This window comes from Embiotoca jacksoni, unplaced genomic scaffold (assembly GCF_022577435.1).
Source record: "Embiotoca jacksoni isolate LCO1_2020_lvr unplaced genomic scaffold, fEmbJac1.0.p SCAF_37, whole genome shotgun sequence".
In the NCBI taxonomy this organism is placed as follows: domain Eukaryota; kingdom Metazoa; phylum Chordata; class Actinopteri; family Embiotocidae; genus Embiotoca; species Embiotoca jacksoni.
In genome coordinates, this window is record NW_027185389.1 from 2,699,532 (window position 1) to 2,717,987 (window position 18,456).

At 42.2% G+C, this 18,456-nt stretch overlaps 2 protein-coding genes across 2 annotated transcripts in view; one reads left to right on the plus strand and one right to left on the minus strand.

The window, feature by feature from the left end:
* The window catches only part of LOC138208348 (steroidogenic factor 1-like), a 16,448-nt gene extending 12,333 nt beyond the window's left edge, over positions 1–4,115 (plus strand). The window contains exons 6-7 of the mRNA XM_069166176.1: positions 810–957; positions 3,341–4,115. Of these exons, the coding sequence (XP_069022277.1) occupies positions 810–957; positions 3,341–3,594 (402 nt within the window). The 3' untranslated portion in view covers positions 3,595–4,115. The remainder of the gene's footprint in view (positions 1–809; positions 958–3,340) is intronic.
* Positions 4,116–4,810: 695 nt separating this feature from the next.
* On the minus strand, positions 4,811–18,137 carry adgrd2 (adhesion G protein-coupled receptor D2). Its single transcript, XM_069166032.1, has 9 exons — positions 18,127–18,137; positions 17,255–17,375; positions 14,019–14,060; positions 12,850–12,903; positions 12,566–12,713; positions 11,239–11,297; positions 10,875–10,966; positions 10,454–10,484; positions 4,811–8,409 (listed from the first exon to the last, which is right to left on the minus strand). The coding sequence occupies exons 1-7, from the start codon at positions 18,135–18,137 to the stop codon at positions 10,877–10,879; spliced, it is 525 nt and encodes a 174-aa protein (XP_069022133.1). The 3' UTR covers positions 4,811–8,409; positions 10,454–10,484; positions 10,875–10,876.
* Between the last annotated feature and the right edge of the window lie 319 nt (positions 18,138–18,456).

Here is an 18,456-nt window from a genome sequence, read left to right on the forward strand (position 1 = left end):
CGCCGTATCCCGATATTACGACATCAAAAATCGGAGACGATATCTCGTCTCATATCACCGCATAATAAAACATCAATATATCGCTCAGTCCTATTTTAAACTGGCTGATTGTGGACTTCTGGCTGAAGCCTCCAGAGCTGCAGGGGTCAAAGAACTAAGTTTAGTTTGTGAAATTTCAAGGAGGAAGCGCTTCATCAGATTAAAGATGCTGCCGCTTCATTTCAAATCCAAATGTCACATCTAATGTGATAAATGTATGTTGACCAACACGCAAAATGTATTAGATTAATAATAAGGGCTTTGAAATTGTAGAGTTGAAAGGAATAGAAGGTCCGAGGTGGTCGAGGGATCAAACACCTAAAAGAGTCCCTGTGGATTTATATGAAGTCAAGCTGCACGATGTAACTTTGTACATAACATGACTTATAACATGTCCAAACTATGACCTTTTCATAAACCCAATCAATACATCCACATTGTAAGTTACTCAAATCGACTTTTTTCCTTTAAAAGATTGATGTTTTGACGTTTTTCATAGTGAGAATGTGAGAGACTATAATTGAAGTATAAAATATATGATCATATCATCTGCAAATAATATCAGTGTGAATGTCTCGAAAGCCTCTCGTGTAATTTATGTACAAAATAAACAATAGTGGGCCGAACATTGAACCTTGGGGAACCCCGTAAGTAACCGCCACTGACTGTGAGGTAAAATGATTCCTTTCAATGTAAGAAGACAGAAAGAAAACAGCAGCGTCTGGTGAATATGAAGCGCTACGTAGGAACTAACCGGCCGGTGTCTGCAGGTGGAGCTGACGTCCATTCTGTCCCAAGCCGAGGCGACTCTGTCCAGCCTGATCCAGAGGGGTCAGGAGCTGGCGGTGAGGCTGCGGGTGCTGCAGGTCGACCGCCGAGAGATCGCCTGCCTGAAGTTCCTCCTGCTGTTCAACCCCAGTGAGTGTTTGTGTGTCATCGCTGCAGAAAGCTAAAAAAAACCCTATATATATATCTGTATAGTTTTAAGAAAAAAAGAGTTGTAAGCATTTCCTTGTATTCCGACTCACGTGGATGTTTTCCACAAGCTAGCATCAAGTCAGTCGGGCTACAACAGCTGAAAAACAGGTCAAATATTTCACGTAAGACGTGTCCTCTTCTAAATATAAGTAGTTTAGGTGCAGTGAGAGCGATCGATTTCTGCAGATGAACGTGTTTTAAAAGGCCTGAACTCACGCCGACCTGCACGCCATGTGTTTTCCAGCAGGATTTTTCTGCTCCGCCATACTGATGCTGTCTCTTCTCTGGATTTTCAAATAACAACACTGACATCTCTAAAAGAAAAAAAAAAAGAAAAGAAAATGTCACAATTGCAGATAATCTGCAGCACCTATTTATCTATAAGTGTTTTCCAAAACAGGCATTTTTCTCTTCTCCGATAAATTGACTTAATTAAATTTTCGGGGGCTGACAAAAGCCGGCATTCACAAAGACGTCCTCGTCCCATTGTCCACTAATGGCATTCAAAACGAAGCGTAATGGATTGGGTCTATCACTCGATAGCGGGGGCCGACATTCATGTAGCGGCTTGTGCAGATGGAGAGAGCGGAGACGTGGCTTGCCCAGATTCCCAGAAGTGTTTGCTGTTTAGCGCTGGCGGAGCAGGGGAACAAAGAGCTTTTGAACGGGGAGAGCACTTGTCGGAGGCAGAAAATATTTGCCGTCTTTGCTAGCGGCTTCTTCTTTTTTTTTTCTTTTTTTTGCTCGCGCTCTGCCTCATCTTCAGAGTCAGGTTTGTCGGGGGGTAATTTAATTGCCCTTAAGCAGTTTGAAAAGATGATTCAGAACATTGATTCAAAACATTTAATTACTGCGTGAATAGATTCTACAAGACGGGCTCAGCTGACACTGAATGCCGGGTCCACCGCAGGGCTCGGGCTACTGTCTCACACACACACACACACACACACACACACACACACACACACACACACACACATTCAACCACCCACACTCCTTGCAATCACCTACCTTTCATACATAAAGTACAGATACAGCACACATTGTGCCGGCTGAATCTCCGGTAGTTAAGAGTTTATATCCGTAAAATGAGGCTGCAAATATCATTCAAACGGATTCATTTCTCCGCTCTGATGTTTCTAAATACAACTTTTATTGTTGACTTATAAAAAGACAAACATACTCGAGCGAACTGAAGGACTGTTTCTGACTGAAAATGGCCATTTTTTTAATTTTTTCCGGATGAGCTTTTCTTTATAAACCTACACAAAATTTTAACCAAAATAATAATAAAAAAAAGAACTTACTGGCCTTTTTCCAGAACATCTCACGGCCCCTCGTTGGTTCAGTAGTCGTGATCAGCCGTCAAAAAGAGACCTTAAGAATAAAACTGAGATGAAAGCTCAAAAACCCAAAGAAAGAGATTATTTTGTGGTAAATCCTGTTAAATTTCATAGGATTGTCATGCAAATATCAGTCCAACACCAGCTTCCAATAAAAAATAAAATAATTTTAAAAAAAGCTTCTTTTTGTATGAATGCAAAACTTATTGTGATATTTAGATGTATTTTTTTTCCCATAGACCAAACTCCATTCATATTTTGTGGAATTTAAGAACACGCATCAAAAGCAGGTTGTCAGGAAATACAATATAGGACTGAGAAACAAGTGAGATGGGTGCACCATCGTGTTTTATCTTTTCCTAAGAAGTGTATCTACGATCCAGTTTTACCATTTTACACTTTATCGCTACTTAGCTAGCTTTAAGTTGGGAAAAAAGACGAAAAAAGTCAAAGCTCAATAGTCAATACTCATTTCATCCAGATTTTAGCCTGATATATTTGGAAAGTGTTGCATCCCTCAGTTGAATTCAAAGTGAAGTTCAGAGGGTTTGAACAACGTTGGGATGCACATGAGAAAATCGCAATCTTGAGATCGCAATAATTAACGCAAATTCAAGCAAATGCCACGATCCCCTCAACAGAAGCGGCGCTGAAAGTATTACTGCATGAAGTAGTCTCGTCTTTAGTAGCAAAACTAACTTCTCATTTACAATCAGTTCGGTTCTCCTCTCATCACCGAAGCAAACTCGAACGAGCAGAAAACTTGGAAGTGTTTACGGAAATAAAAGATTGAAACTAAAATATTTCCGTGATTGTTATCACAGGAATCGATTTCAAATGATTGTGTCAAACGATCGACATTTTTTTAAGAAAATCCACCACAAAATCAAAAAATCTTTCGATTTTTGTCTTGTTAAATGACCTCCTCGCTGGCTCCGCCCCCTTAACTCCGCCCCCTCTGTTCCCTCCTCTGCGTGCAGACGTGAAGCTCCTGGAGAACCAGGCGTTCGTGGAGGGCGTGCAGGAGCAGGTGAACGGCGCCCTGCTGGAGTACACCATGTCCACCTACCCGCAGTTCCAGGAGAAGTTCAGCCAGCTGGTGATGCGGCTGCCGGAGCTGCGCTCCCTCAGCACGCAGGCCGAGGACTACCTGTGCTACATGCACCTGAGCGGCGAGGTGCCCTGCAACAACCTGCTCATCGAGATGCTGCACGCCAAGAGGGCGTGCGTGTGAATGGAGGGGGGCGGGGGGGAGGAGGCGGAGCCACGTGCTGTTTGTTTTAGGGTGAGACTGTATGTGTGTGTGTGTGTGGAAGAGAAAAAGTGCGAGTGAGATAAGATAAGACAGCTTCACACTGAATTATTACAACAACAAAAAAAGAAAAAAAAAAAAGAAGAAAAACTCTCCGTCTGCACTCGAGCTAGTTTGGAGAATTTCTTTTTTTTTTTTTTTATGTTAATGTTTTCATATCCTGCAGAGCTACATTAATGTGACCTTTATAAACTGGATTTTCTACCCTGTTTTCAAAGCATCTGAAATGAAGCCTGTCGAGCTGCATCACATCCTGTTCGACCGAAACACGACAACGCGAATCCGACGTCCCGCACACACACACACACACACACACACACACACACACACACACACACACACACACACACAAGATCTTCTACATTCCTCAGAGTCCATGTGAATGTCATATATCACGACAAAAAATACGGTTCCCGATGCCACTCGGGTCTTTTATTGTGAAATTTGGTGCTGGGGGGGAGGGAGGGGGAGGGGGGGGGGCATCACATGGCAGGATGGGACTATCTGCAGGGTGCACTTTTTACAAAAGATTTTGTAGCCTCTTTTCAGAGATCCAATTTGATCCCGGCGTCAGATCCTCCATCTTTTATTTTATTTTTTGAAAGAGCTCGTATCGCTGTTCTTTTTTTTTTTTTTTTTTTTTTTGTCTCCGGCACCGAAACACGAAAAAAAATCTCTGTGAAGTTATGTTTTGAATCTATTTAGATGTTAATATATATATCAAAAAAAGCAAAACAGACTTGTTAAAAGAAAAAAGAAAACACATTCTTATCCGGTTGTTCATCAAACGACACAACAAGAAAAATGAAAAGGACACAGAAGAAGAAGAAGAAGAAGAAGAAGAAGAAGAAGAAGAAGAAAGAGAGAGGAGGCAGACAAAAGGAGATTTAAAAAATATATGAGAAAGAGTAAAAACAGCAATGCTTTGTGGGAGAAAAAAAATGAAGTGGAAGCCAGAGAGAGAGGAAATAAAATAGACACATCGATGTGCAAATGGTAACAGAGATAAATAACAACGAGAAGTAAACATGTGAAAAGCGAAAGGAAGTACGCGTCCTTCGGTTTTTTCTTTGCCCGCCGACACGTTCGGTTTCACGTTTCTTTTTGTTTGTATTTATTGACGAGGATCAGCGTTCCCCGAGCGAACGAACGAACGCTGCGTCACTTTTCAACACGGCGGGCCGACTCGTCTTGGAGGATTTTTTTTTTTAGCATTACGTGAAAGACAGTTTCTATAAATTATATTTTAAAAAGAATGAAGGCGTACGTAAAACAATCCCCAAACCCAACAATCTCTGCCGGGTTCCTACATAAAATCTTCACAACTCAATTTTCCTGCTTTTTTTATTCTAAAATAAAGCAGATTTTCCTCGCTGCCGGGGTCTACTTTCAGCGGCGGATTCATGGAGATGATTGGTCGACAGATCACGAGAACGACAACGCAGGAGCACAAAACCCGAACTCCTAAAAAATAATCTGGGATGATGCAAAATCTGAGTTTAAGATTTTAAGCTCCACCCCCTTTTAGCTCTGTTCTACCACTATCCAGCAGAGGGCGCTCCTAAACGAGGGGGCGGGGCCACGGGACGCGTCACGGGATTGGGCCTTTATCAGTCCCTTCAGGAAATTGCAACGCTGCAATATTTGCGGGAGCTCGCGATTTTTCTGCAAATTTATTTTATTATCAGGGTAATGCTTAAAAAACTAAACAAAAAAACCAAAAAAAAAAACCAACAAAAAAAAAAAAATCGCATTTTTCTTTCTCAGCTTGCAATTTATTCTCAAATTCACGCAATTTTTTACGCAAAGAAATTCACTTAAAACTCCACAAATTACATCGGGATATTTTTTTTTTTTTTTTAAATCTAATCTGCCAACAATTACAAAAAAAATGAGATGTTATAACTGAACGCGTGCTTTGTCAGGAATGACAGCTCACATTGTAAATAACATCCGGCGAGCGGCGGACGACGCGGCCGGTCGTAGCATCATCGCTGGCCACGTCCTGCGTTGGAAAAGTAACACTCAGCGTGTCTCTGTAACAAAACCCCCGTTTCTTTCTTGTTGAAAAGCACAGCGAAGATGACAATGGAGCACAAACAAACAAACAAACAAACAAACAAACAAACACGGTCACAGCAGCGTTTGTGATATTGTGCAGCTCACCTTTCACACTGCGGCCGTTTTTTTCAAACCATTTCGTAGACAATCACTCCGCCTGCCTTAACTCAGCGCCTGAACACACACACACACACACACACACACACACACACACACACAGATTCAGTTTTCCAGCTGTCACCACTCTGTACAGTATATTTATGTTGTGAGGTGAATATCTACTGCAAGATGAAGATACATTTCAACACAGAAAAAGTTCTCTGCTTTATGTTGCTGTTGTGGAACTGATTCTCTTGATATTGCCTTTCTTTCTTTCTTTCTTTCTTTCTTTCTTTCTTTCTTTCTTTCTTTCTTTCTTTCTTTCTTTCTTTCGCTCTTTCGCTCTTTCTTTCGCTCTTTAGTTCACTCTCCTTTGTTTTTATTTTATTTTGTTTTGTTTCCGTGAGTTGACCGTCCGTCCCGTCTTATCTTAAAACTGAAAGCGACCAAAACATTTTTTTTTGTTTGTTTGTTTTTCTTTAAATATATTTTATTGTAATAGCAACAAAAAACAATAAAATTCAATGAAGTAAAAGCTTCACTTGTTGTGTCGGCTGTCTTTTTTTTTTGAGCGTACGTGTAATTCTACATCGTAAAAAACAAACAAACAGCAGTCTCTACGTAAAACGTCTAAAAAAACAAGAGCATGCAGATCAGGTAGAAGACATGTGATGTCGAACACGAAGGGTACACACATGCACACACACACACACACACACACACACACACACACACACACACACACAGTTTTCGTGGACGCACTTCTGCAGCATTGTGCCGAGGAGAGTCTGCAGAGAAAACCTGGATGAAGCTCTATAGAGGAAACATCTTCAACCTGGATGAAGCTCCAGTGAGGAAACATCTTCAACCAGGACGAAGCTCCGGAGAGGAAACATCTTCAACCTGGATGAAGCTCTAGAGAGGAAACATCTTCAACCTGGATGAAGCTCCAGAGAGGAAACATCTTCAACCAGGACGAAGCTCTATAGAGGAAACATCTTCAACCTGGATGAAGCTCTGGAGAGGAAACATCTTCAACCTGGACGAAGCTCTAGAGAGGAAACATCTTCAACCTGGATGAAGCTCTAGAGAGGAAACATCTTCAACCTGGATGAAGCTCTAGAGAGGAAACATCTTCAACCTGGATGAAGCTCTAGAGAGGAAACATCTTCAACCTGGATGAAGCTCTAGAGAGGAAACATCTTCAACCTGGATGAAGCTCTGGAGAGGAAACATCTTCAACCTGGACGAAGCTCTAGAGAGGAAACATCTTCAACCTGGATGAAGCTCTAGAGAGGAAACATCTTCAACCTGGATGAAGCTCTAGAGAGGAAACATCTTCAACCTGGATGAAGCTCTGGAGAGGAAACATCTTCAACCTGGACGAAGCTCTAGAGAGGAAACATCTTCAACCAGGATGAAGCTCTAGAGAGGAAACATCTTCAACCTGGATGAAGCTCTAGAGAGGAAACATCTTCAACCAGGACGAAGCTCTATAGAGGAAACATCTTCAACCAGGACGAAGCTCTATAGAGGAAACATCTTCAACCTGGATGAAGCTCTAGAGAGGAAACATCTTCAACCAGGACGAAGCTCTATAGAGGAAACATCTTCAACCAGGACGAAGCTCTAGAGAGGAAACATCTTCAACCTGGATGAAGCTCTAGAGCAGCACAAAATGAAACAAAAAACCTTGAATATTCCTCAAAACCAACATGTGATTTGGGTGAAATTACTCTTTAAAGGTTGTTGCCACATTAACGTGAACTCAAAGCTCCCCTTCTGACGATGTATACGATACTTTGAATAATAATTTGTCTGATGGGATTTTTTCCATAAAAAAAAAAAAAAGAAGTTCTACAATCAGTAAAAATGCAAATTATTTTTCAATTTTAAAAGTTGAGAGAAGTGACCATATTTGGGCGAGCTGGGGAGGAGCAGACTAGAGGACGCTATGCCCCGCCCACCTTTATAGGAAAGCCAGACTGAACCTGAGGGCCTGTCAATCAAACCAGACATGCCCCCAAACGTAGCTCAGTCCTAATATCGAATTCAAACTGGGATTATTTGTGGGGGATTTTTTGGGGATCCGGCCCCCTAGTGGCCCTTTAAGGTAACTTCAGGATTAATCTTAAATTTTCAGACTACGTTCCATCTTTATATTCAGTTATATACGTGATCTGGCTCCGAGCTGGTCGCTACAGATCCGACTTATCTGCATCCTGGCTGCTGATTGTTGCCGTGGCATCACGGCCCAAAAAACCCCCATATATTTTTTATTTTCATTCATTTCCTGCTCTAAAGTCTGATTGAAGAGAAACTTTCAACTTCTTGAGAGCAAACATGAAAAACAACAACCGGAGCACGTAATTTGAGCGGATATGACGACTTTAAAACAAAACAAAAATACATAACAAAAAAACGAGATATGAAAATAAGTGTCGAGGATCTGATCTGAGGACGGGTCGCTGTCGGAGAAGGCGGAGCTTCATCCCTCCGTTGTCGATGATGATGATGATGATGATGATGATGCTGCTGCGCGCTGTAATCGATCCGCTCCATTTGCAGTTCAACAACCTGCGGTGAAACAAAAATAGCAAAAGGTGGTTAGCTACGATTTTTTTTCTTCATGTTGTTGTGACTGTGTTTGTGTACAAAAGGAGGAGGAGGAGGAGGAGGAGGAGGAAGAAAAAGGCCCGAGTGAGAAGGTGAGAGTGAGAGAGAGTGAGCAGGTGTTGGAGTGGTTAATGGCCGCCGGCGTGAATAGCCGCGGCGCCGTCGTCCCCTCTTCTAACCGATTAAGGGAATGAACTTCTGCCTTTTGTGTCGCCGCTCCATCAGGCGCCTCCACGTTTTAAATTCATCTATTTGCAAACTTAGAGGCTATTGAAGGTGACTTCACCCCTCTGGAAAAATATGAAGGGGGGGGGGGGGGGGGGACCATCTGTTGTGTCCCGCCCGGCGCATTCACGATGACAAAAGAAGCGCCGGAGGGGAGGGGGGGGGGCAGTTTTCACACAGGACCTTAAAATGCAGGTGAGACAAGAGCGTGAACGTTAAAGAGAGAAACCTATTTCTTCTTCCGGTCAGCTCGTTTCTGTTTCACACGCCAAGTCATTCAGAACATGTTTTTTTTTTTTTCTACAAAACACAATTTGACCTTTTTTCTTTCTCGCAGGAAAAACAATTCAAAACAAGCAAAAATGAAAATATTACTCGAAAAACAGCATTGCAGCCTCAGAAGCACCACTTGTGCTATCGAACGTCGCATTAATCAAAAAAGCCGAAGCGTTGAGTCGCTTCATTCAGCTTGACTCGAAAAAAGCTAAATGAGGAATTTCAATGAGCATAAATGCAAATGCTTTATTTTTTATTTTGTTCTCAAGGCTGTTTTCAAAGAGACTCCGTATGTGTAGTGCGGATAAAGAGAGAGAGGAAAAAAAAAAAAGCAGTTAAGAGCTCAATGGACTCCTCGCACAGGATGTCGCAGGGGTGCAAGAGGCCACAGGTGCATGCTGGGTAGTTTGAAAGATTCCGGGGGCTTAGGGCGAAACAATACGGCGTCAGGGTTTTTTTTTTTGCGTAAAGGGGACGGCATTCAGCAAAGTTGTCGCACAAAAAGGTGTGAATAAAAAAACAAAATGTGTTTGTGTTTGAGATCAGTGTGGCTCCTTGAATGTGTCAAACACCTGCTGCAGCACTTAGCCCCGCCCCCCGCCCCACCACCACCGCCGCACGGCTGAGACCTCACTCACAGAACACGTGACTGGTTGTTGGGATCTCATGACGCAGTCGATTCCTCGAGGAAGAATAAAATTAATTCAGGGCCGACGTCACCCGTTTGGTTTGCGAACGCTGTGAAGCATCGAGTTTTGTTCGCAGCGGGAAGTGACCATATTTGGAGGAGCTGGGGGAGGAGCCAGCGGTGGATCTGACTCAATCCTTACTGCACCACAGGCCTGTCAATCAAACAGACACGCCCCCAAAAACAGGTCTTCTTGAATCTTCTTTTCTAATGAATGAGGGATTATTTTCAGATGGACCTCCAGAAAACTAATAAGAAGGAGTGACTTTAGCTAACAACACCGAGATAACTGATGGACACATTTTATTCACTTTGGATTTGATGAGAGAAGTTGAATGGGAGTCTATGGAGCCGGAGGCTTTTTGGAGCCGACCTCTAGTGGCACTCGCTGGTATTGCAGCTGAAGACACTTCTGGATCAGAACCATTTTACAGACCTGGAAGCTACGAACTCTTTTATATCCAGTCTGTGGTTTTCCGTGGGGGGAAGTAGTTCCTACAAACCTCTCTATCAACTCCTGTTTACTCGAATTCACATTAAACCTCGACACCGTTTACAACTGGGCTGTAATATATTCATACAACTTCCCTGTCAACCTTCTACACTGCTGTGTTTTCTTTTTGCATCTAATTATTTATTGCTGCTTCACTCTCTCTGCCCTTAATATCTCACTATTTTCCTCTCAATGCAATTCATAGCTGATATTTATGCTTGACGTGAATTCTCTAGTTTTCTGTGATATTCTGGTGTTTATGTGTCGTATTCTATTTCTGCAGGAACCTAATCGTTGCGTTTTGTGTCCCAAATAGTTTGTACCTGATGGCTTGAACCCCGTCAGCTGCACCACCTGTTGGAGTCAAACACACACAACATAATCGATCGGTGTGAATATGTATGATATGAACAGAAAGTTCAGAGACTCTTCCTGTTGTGCACGAACGGAGCAGCAGGAAGCAATAACCTTCATGAGGAAGTATTTATATATATATTTATATTAGCTGGTTGTTAGCCTTGTTAGCTGTGTCTTTTCTGAAGCAAAATCAGCTTTTTTAAAAAAACAATTTTTAGCTGTTAGCTGGTTGCAAACTAAAATTTTGGTGTTTATGGTGAAATTAGCTCTTTGTTAGCTTTGTTAGCAGGTTGTTAGCATTGCTAGCTGCTAACTTGAGTTCAGCTGTTTTTTTTTGTTGGTGAAGTTAGCTGTTTGTTATCAGGTTGTCAGACTGTCAACACCGACCTCTACTGAGACGTCTGAGGGGAAAATACTCTGCCAACCACCTGAACTGTGGCGCCATGGCAACAGGGTTCTCCAACACCACAGTTTATTGCCTGCAAAAAAAACCCCACAATTGTGCCTCCTCAACAGATTTGACTCCTTTTCTGTTCCTCAAACATCTGACGTGTCTCTGCTGCGGTTTCAGGTCCGTGTTGAAATCACAAATGTTTCAAGTGCCAACGGTCACGTTAACACGTGTGAAACTCGAAATACTTCGTAATGAAAGTAATCCCTGCTCCATTTGTGCACCGCGCAAACACTCTGGAGTTGTTGTTTTGATTGAAACCTTTTCCAACTCCAGTGACGAGACGTGCGTTTTACTTACTTGGGTTCCTGAAGCTGGTTTCAAAGAGAAACTCACAAAGCTCTCCGTTCTGAAACTCTCTGGAAGAAAGAAAGAAAGAAAGAAAGAAAACAAAAACCAACAACACACTTTTGTTGAATGTTGAAGTTTGCATTTCTCCTCCAGGACGCAGACATTTTGTTCATGCAAGGCCAGAAAAATACGAGACAAAAAGTCATACGAGCAGAGTGCGGCACAAGGACAGCTTTATAAAGATGCACAAAGAGAAACACAAACATAAACAATCTGAAAGAAAAAAGAACATAAGGAGAATATTCAGCGGGAAGTCTTTTGTTTTTACCGTTTTGTTTGTCCTCTTTGTGAACAATTCATTCATTTAAAAAAAATCTGAGCTGCGTCTCAGCAGGACACCGAGATGCCGATTTCGGTCCCACAAATCGTGCGGTGGGGTCGTAAACGCTCTGACATGGATGTTAAAGTGTCGAGGAGGAGGTTGAGAGACGTACGATGTGTGGGAGGCTGTCGGGGTCGAGGCGTCGCCCCCCCCGACAGGGTGTTGTTTGTTCTGCAAAACTACTGACAGTCGGTTCAGTTCAGTGGTCACTGGGCTGGAAACCGTAAGTGATTAGTAAGAGTCAGCGGGTCTGTGACACTGATTCACAGCCATGGGGGCGGCATTCAAATAAATCCTGTCTTTAGATATAATTAACAGCCTTAAAAGAGACTGTTCTGCATCGCTTCTTCTTCTTCTTCTTCTTTTTTTTTTTTTTTTTTAAAAACACTCTGTAAATGTCTGGGAAACCGAGGAGAGCAGTTGTTGGAGTTTTGAAAGTGAAATGTGGTTCCATTCCTGGATTTTGGCTGCTCAACAGTTCAGGATCTGCTTTGTCATATTTTTCATTTTAATAATGCGCGAAATAAAAAATAAAGTTGGAGACAGGTCTGGACTGCAGGCCAATACAGCACCCAGACTCCGCTACTGGAGAGCTACCCATACCATGCGCACTAATGCATCCCTGTATCGTCACAGATGCCTGCTTTTAAATTGCACTGACAACAAGCTGGATGGTCCCTCTCCTCTTTAACCCGGAGAGAGCGGCGTCTGTGATTTCAGTGCATCTTGAATGAGCTCCTCGGGCCCAGAAAGGGCGGCGGCGTTTCTGGGTCATATTTATGTCTGGTTTCTTCATCTTAACCAGCATTTATAGCTGCATCGATGAACCGCGTCCACAGATGATGGCTTTCAGAAGCGTTTCTGAGCCCAGGCGATGATTTCCACTCCAGTATTGTGTTTAACACAGTGCAGCCTGAGGAAAGATCACAGTCATCCAACATAGCCGACGCCTACCATTCTTGATGACCAGCGACGTGGACGTGGAGCTGGTGGGTCCGGAGGTCTCGCTGGTCTCGGGGCTGGAGGGGGTCGGCGGACTGCGGCCCCACGAGGTAACCGGGGCCCTCTGGGAAGGCAGGAAGCTGGTCGGCTGGGAGCAGTTCTGGTATAAAATACATCACGGCACCAATCGAGAGTCACGATAAACGTTCGCCAGGAAGGGGGAGGGGAGTGGTCAAATTTATTTTACCATCCTGATGGACTTGATTCTTTTTTTTTTTTTTTTTTTGCTCACTCACCGTGAAAGATAAGGCCTTTCTCTTTTCTTTGATCCTCTTTATGGCATTCCTCACCTTTAAACGAGAAGCAGTCTTTAACACCCACTGGTTTGTCCAAAAGGCTGGCAGCCTCTCACACACACACACACTCACACACACACACACACACACACACACACACACACACACACACACACACACACACACGTTTGTTTCAACACAGTTTTTGTCTGATAGGATCGGACTCACTAAAATAACGGCTGCCGCGTTGGGAACACGACAACACTGTTTAAAAAGAGGAAAGAATCACAAGCAGGAATGTAAGAAAACGAAGAGTTAGGTGGAACAATCTTCACCATTTTTTTTTTATTATTTTAAATTGAATTGAATATTCCTAATTGAAGACTGGTTTAAAACCTGTCTCACTGATTGCTTTCTAACCAAGCAGCGACCATCAGTGATGTCAACAACCATCAGTGATGTCATCGTCGGTTCGTGAACGTTATGAAGCCTCCAGTTCAGATTCTGTCCGTCACCATCTTTGCTAGTTCGGAGTGGTTTGGAACAGGAAGTGACCATATTTGGATGAGCTGGGGGAGGAGCCAGCGGTGGATCTGATTGATTGGACACCTGACGATACTACGTCCCGCCCACCGATAGCTGTAACCTGAATGCACCACAGGCCTGTCAATCAAACAGACACGCCCCCAAAAACAGGTCTTCTTGAATCTTCTTTTCTAATGAATGAGGGATTATTTTCAGATGGACCTCCAGAAAACTAATAAGAAGGAGTGACTTTAGCTAACAACACCGAGATAACTGATGGACACATTTTATTCACTTTGGATTTGATGAGAGAAGTTGAATGGGAGTCTATGGAGCCGGAGGCTTTTTGGAGCCGACCTCTAGTGGCACTCGCTGGTATTGCAGCTGAAGACACTTCTGGATTTCTTACCCCTTCTGACTTATTTGTAGACGTGTTGCCATGTTGGACTCCATTCACCATTAACGAGGACGAAAGACACAGTTTCTAATCCTTTAACGTGATCATCGGGCCTAATGTGGTTTTACACACACACATACACACACACACACACACACACACACACACACACACACACACACACACACACACACACACACACACACAGTCTGATATTCAGAGGCGACGGCGGCCGAATTATTCTCACCTCACTGTTGTAAACGGCGTACACTAAGAAGATGTAAAGGCCCTGCGGAGAGGAGAGAGAGGCGCATTAGGAAAGTGTGTTGGAAAAAAGATGGAAAGTGGAGAATAATAAAAGTCCCATTCGTATTTTTTTTTTTTTATTGAGAATATGGATCTTCATCAAGTCCATTTAGTGCTCCATTCTTTGTGGTTTTTTTCCTCCTCCCTTCTTGGCAGCTGGAGTCAGAAGGGAGCAGCTCTCAAATCTCTGCTTCAACTCAGTCCGAACTGAAACCTCTCTCTCGTTTCAGGTCAAACCTGGAGCGGAGATGTCTTTTGGAGAAATACTGTTTTTTGTTTTTTTTCTCCTTTAAGATTGCATTTCGTTGACCTCGTGTATGTGTCACGGAGTTTAATATAAGACTTTCAAGACCTGCTGAATACATAAAAATAAATGAGCTTCCATGTGTTTGTAGGTGTTCCCAAAGCAGCCACACCGGAAGACGTGAGGAAAAACCCGCCATCATTACAGACATCTTTAAATATGTTGCTGTCAAATCTCTAATGAAAACATACTTTTATCGGAGACTCTTTGATGATTTTAGTGATCTCCACTCATTTCTTTTTAAACCCTGATTGTTTTTGTTTGTTTCATACAATCATTTTGTTGTTGGATTTTAAGACTTATTTGAATTCAGAGGTTGTTTTGTTTTCAGAGTTTATTTCATGTAAAGCACTTTGTAACTATAAAGTTTAGAAAAGTGCTATAAAAATGAAGTTCATTTATTATTATTATTATTTAAAGGACTTCACAGATTTTGTAACATTAAAGACAAGAGAAAACTTCCCTGGGGGAGGAGCCAGCGGTGGAGCTGACTGATCTGATTGGAAACCTGACGATACTACGTCCCGCCCACCGATAGCTGTAACCTGACTGCACCACAGGCCTGTCAATCAAACAGACACGCCCCAAAAACAGGTCTTCTTGAATCTTCTTTTCTAATGAATGAGGGATTATTTTCAGATGGACCTCCAGAAAACTAATAAGAAGGAGTGACTTTAGCTAACAACACCGAGATAACTGATGGACACATTTTATTCACTTTGGATTTGATGAGAGAAGTTGAATGGGAGTCTATGGAGCCGGAGGCTTTTTGGAGCCGACCTCTAGTGGCACTCGCTGGTATTGCAGCTGAAGACACTTCTGAATCGGAACCATTTTACAGACCTGGAAGCTACGAACTCTTTTATAAACAGTCTGTTGGAAATAATCTCATAATTAACATTAATGTAAACAGCCAGAAACAAACACCTCCAGTGCGTCCAACCTCTGCTGGATGTTGTTTTGCTCACTCTCTGGTGAGAAGAATACAGGCTGGCTCAGCATCATCCTCCTCCCTCCACGAGGAAGAACTCCTACTGTAGCGTTATCTGCCCTCAGCTGGACACTGGCAGTAAATCTAAATTAACTAGCAGCTCTCTGGGGGTCACCCAGGGGCTAGCTCATTTTGATTAATTAAAGACCCAGGAAGGGCAAGAGAGTGGGGGTGGGAGGAGGGGGTGTGTGGGGAGGGGGGGGGACAAAGAAAGAGAGACAGAGATGTAAAAAAAGGTAAAAAAAAACAGGGATGTAAAGAAAAGGTGAAGGAGGAAGAGTGTGAGAGAGAGAGGAAGTGTGTGCCGTCGTTATCAGGGGAGGAGAGCTGGAGGTAGATGTGGTATGACCTGTCGTTCAAAGCACTGGCTGCCACCTCCCACACTGACACACACACACACACACACACACACACACACACACACACACACACACACACACACACACACACACACACACACACACACACACGATGGTGCACGAGTACCCAGCCAGCGTTATAAATGTAAGATGAGCAGATAAAGGGCGTGTGCAAAAACAAGAAAGAAAAAAGATCCATTTAGAAAACACTAAATGATATTGACACACACACACACACACACACACACACACACACACACACACACACACACACACTCTCCTTTCTGCAGAGGATGAGGGGAAACATGCGAGTCAAGTGAAAGAAAAAGTAATCAGCAGTCAATTAAAATGAACGAACGTGTCAGTGAAGGCATCGTTTTAATAGATAAAGTGATTTATACGTCATTTTTATTTTCCGTTTCACGACTGTCGGATGTTTTACCTGCAACATAAACAGAGCTCCGAGTAAAAATAGGCTTTTTTTTTCCTGCAGATTTTAGGTGATCTGACACATTTAACATAAAAAAAGCTCTTTTTTTTTTCCAGTGCAGATTTGCGTGACTGTACGTTTGATGTCGAGACGCTTCAAGCTGTATTTCAATTATTTTTTAAATGTGAGCAAACAACAAAAAAAACATCTTTTTCTAAAAGTTGTTTTTTAAACTGACCTGTACGACTGGATAGTATTTTATTAACAATATCATATCTTTTATAGCGTCTGTTGTTGGAGCTCTTTGCTACAATAAAGTGCCGTTATTATGACTATAATGTTGACAGCAGGGTCACAGATGGTGAAGTCAGCGCTTTATTCCATTTGGTGGTAAATAGTCACAGTTATTCAGATTTTCTTTTTCCCACTGATGTCTCCATGTTGTGTTTCATGCTCCACAGGTCTCCATTATTTTTGGTGACCTTTTGACCTTTTGGGCTCTTAAAACTAAGCGATTTGTTGGATGGAGCTCCAGACTTCTATCACATCTAAATACCATTATTCATTTTTCTTGTTTGATTTCTGGAGTCTTATTTTTGTATGTACAAGTCTCCCGCTCAGCCGCCGTCATCTTTCTACCACCACATCTGATGTGTAAATTTCACAAAATGACCTCGTGGGATAAAATAAAATGTTATTTTGAAAAAGAAAATGTCACAAATGACATGAATTATAAAAGCTATCCGCTTAAATCGAGGATTAAACACGTTTCAAGTTCATTTACATGTTAGATTACTTTACAGATTATACTACAGATAGAACAATAAAATACGTTTTCAGTATATAATTAATGTCCAATAGTGTCTTTTTCTGACAAAACCAGAAAAGTTAGCAGTTTTCTAACTACGTATTTATATAAATTCATATTTTAGTATTTAAAAAAGAAGCTCTGCATCACATTTAGCGACGATACCAGTAACATCAAAATAAACAAGTAAACAAGCGAAGTTTGGGTTTTTGGTATCGTATGACGGCATTAATGCGTTTACGTGATGTTTCCACGACGATCCGGGCCGCTAACGTCTTCGTTTACCTGGAAGGAGTTGAGAGCGATGAAGACGTAGGCGACCACCACGGACAGATGGACCAGAACCCCGCAGAGCCACGTGAGACCCAGGACGGGCAGCAGGATGAGAACCGGACGGGTCACGGCCCTGCACACACACACACACACACACACACACACACACACACACATTACATACATGACTGATATATGTATATGTAAATGAGACTGAGGTCTGACAGGAGCCAACAAAAGTGGAGTTTTTTTTCCAAGTTATTCTGCTGATGAGATGTTTCCTCTGCACAGCTTTAGATTTTAAGTCGTAACTTCCTTTTTTTTTTTTCTTTTCCAATCATCTTTTCAGCGATCTCGGTGCCTATAACGCGGCCAGTAACCGTTTTCACGGGGGCAAAGGCAAAAGAAAAAGGTTGCCTTTTGTTCAAAGTGCCATTGTTGTCGCCGTGCTGCACCTGGGTAGACAGATTGAGTTTTTTTTTTTCAGATTGCACCGAGCCTGCAAGGACAAAGCCGGCACTCTCTCTCTTTTTCCTTTTTTTATAAGATTTTTTGTTTTTTTTAAGTCGTTTTCCCTCTGAATGTCCCAACTTTGACGTAACATCTCTGTGTTTGTGAGGGAATGAAGAGGAGATGGAGAGCGCACACACACAGCGGGGGGGCGTTTCTATCAGTCTAAGATGAGACGGGGAAAAAAATAAATAAATACTAATAAAAAAAGCTGGATGTTGTTACCTGAATGAGGAAGATATCAGATAAATGAGACACTTGTTTCTCCTCTGCCTTAAGACATATTAGAGAGACTTTTTTTGAATTCTTCGTGCGCTATTAACCTCTGAAAAAATAGCACATTAATACTGACGGGAGAAAAATCAGTTACACACCGTTCGTGCATCGTGACGGCGAATCAGAAATATAATATATAATATGAGCAATAAAAGGGAGGGTTCCCCATAATTATTAAAAAAAACTAATTTGTGGTGTCCAGCCAGGGACGGTTTGGGCTTTTTTTTATTTTTTCCATGTTTTGAGATGTCTGAGATTTTCTGCCTCCGCCCAAACACAGTGGAGGCGAAAGAGCTCTCCCTTTTTTTTTTTTTTGGGGGGGGGGGGGGGGGGGAGGTTTCACAGAATTGAGAAATTATATATATATACATATATATATATATATGTATATATTAAAAAAAAATAAAAAAAAAAGGAATTCTCTTTAA

Coding starts and splice junctions, on each gene's coding strand:
- adgrd2 (XM_069166032.1), bottom strand. Junction 12,904..14,018: donor ACGCCGTTTACAACAGTGAG/GTGAGAATAATT, acceptor TCTCGTTTAAAG/GTGAGGAATGCCATAAAGAG. Junction 12,714..12,849: donor GAAAGGCCTTATCTTTCACG/GTGAGTGAGCAA, acceptor ATTTTATACCAG/AACTGCTCCCAGCCGACCAG.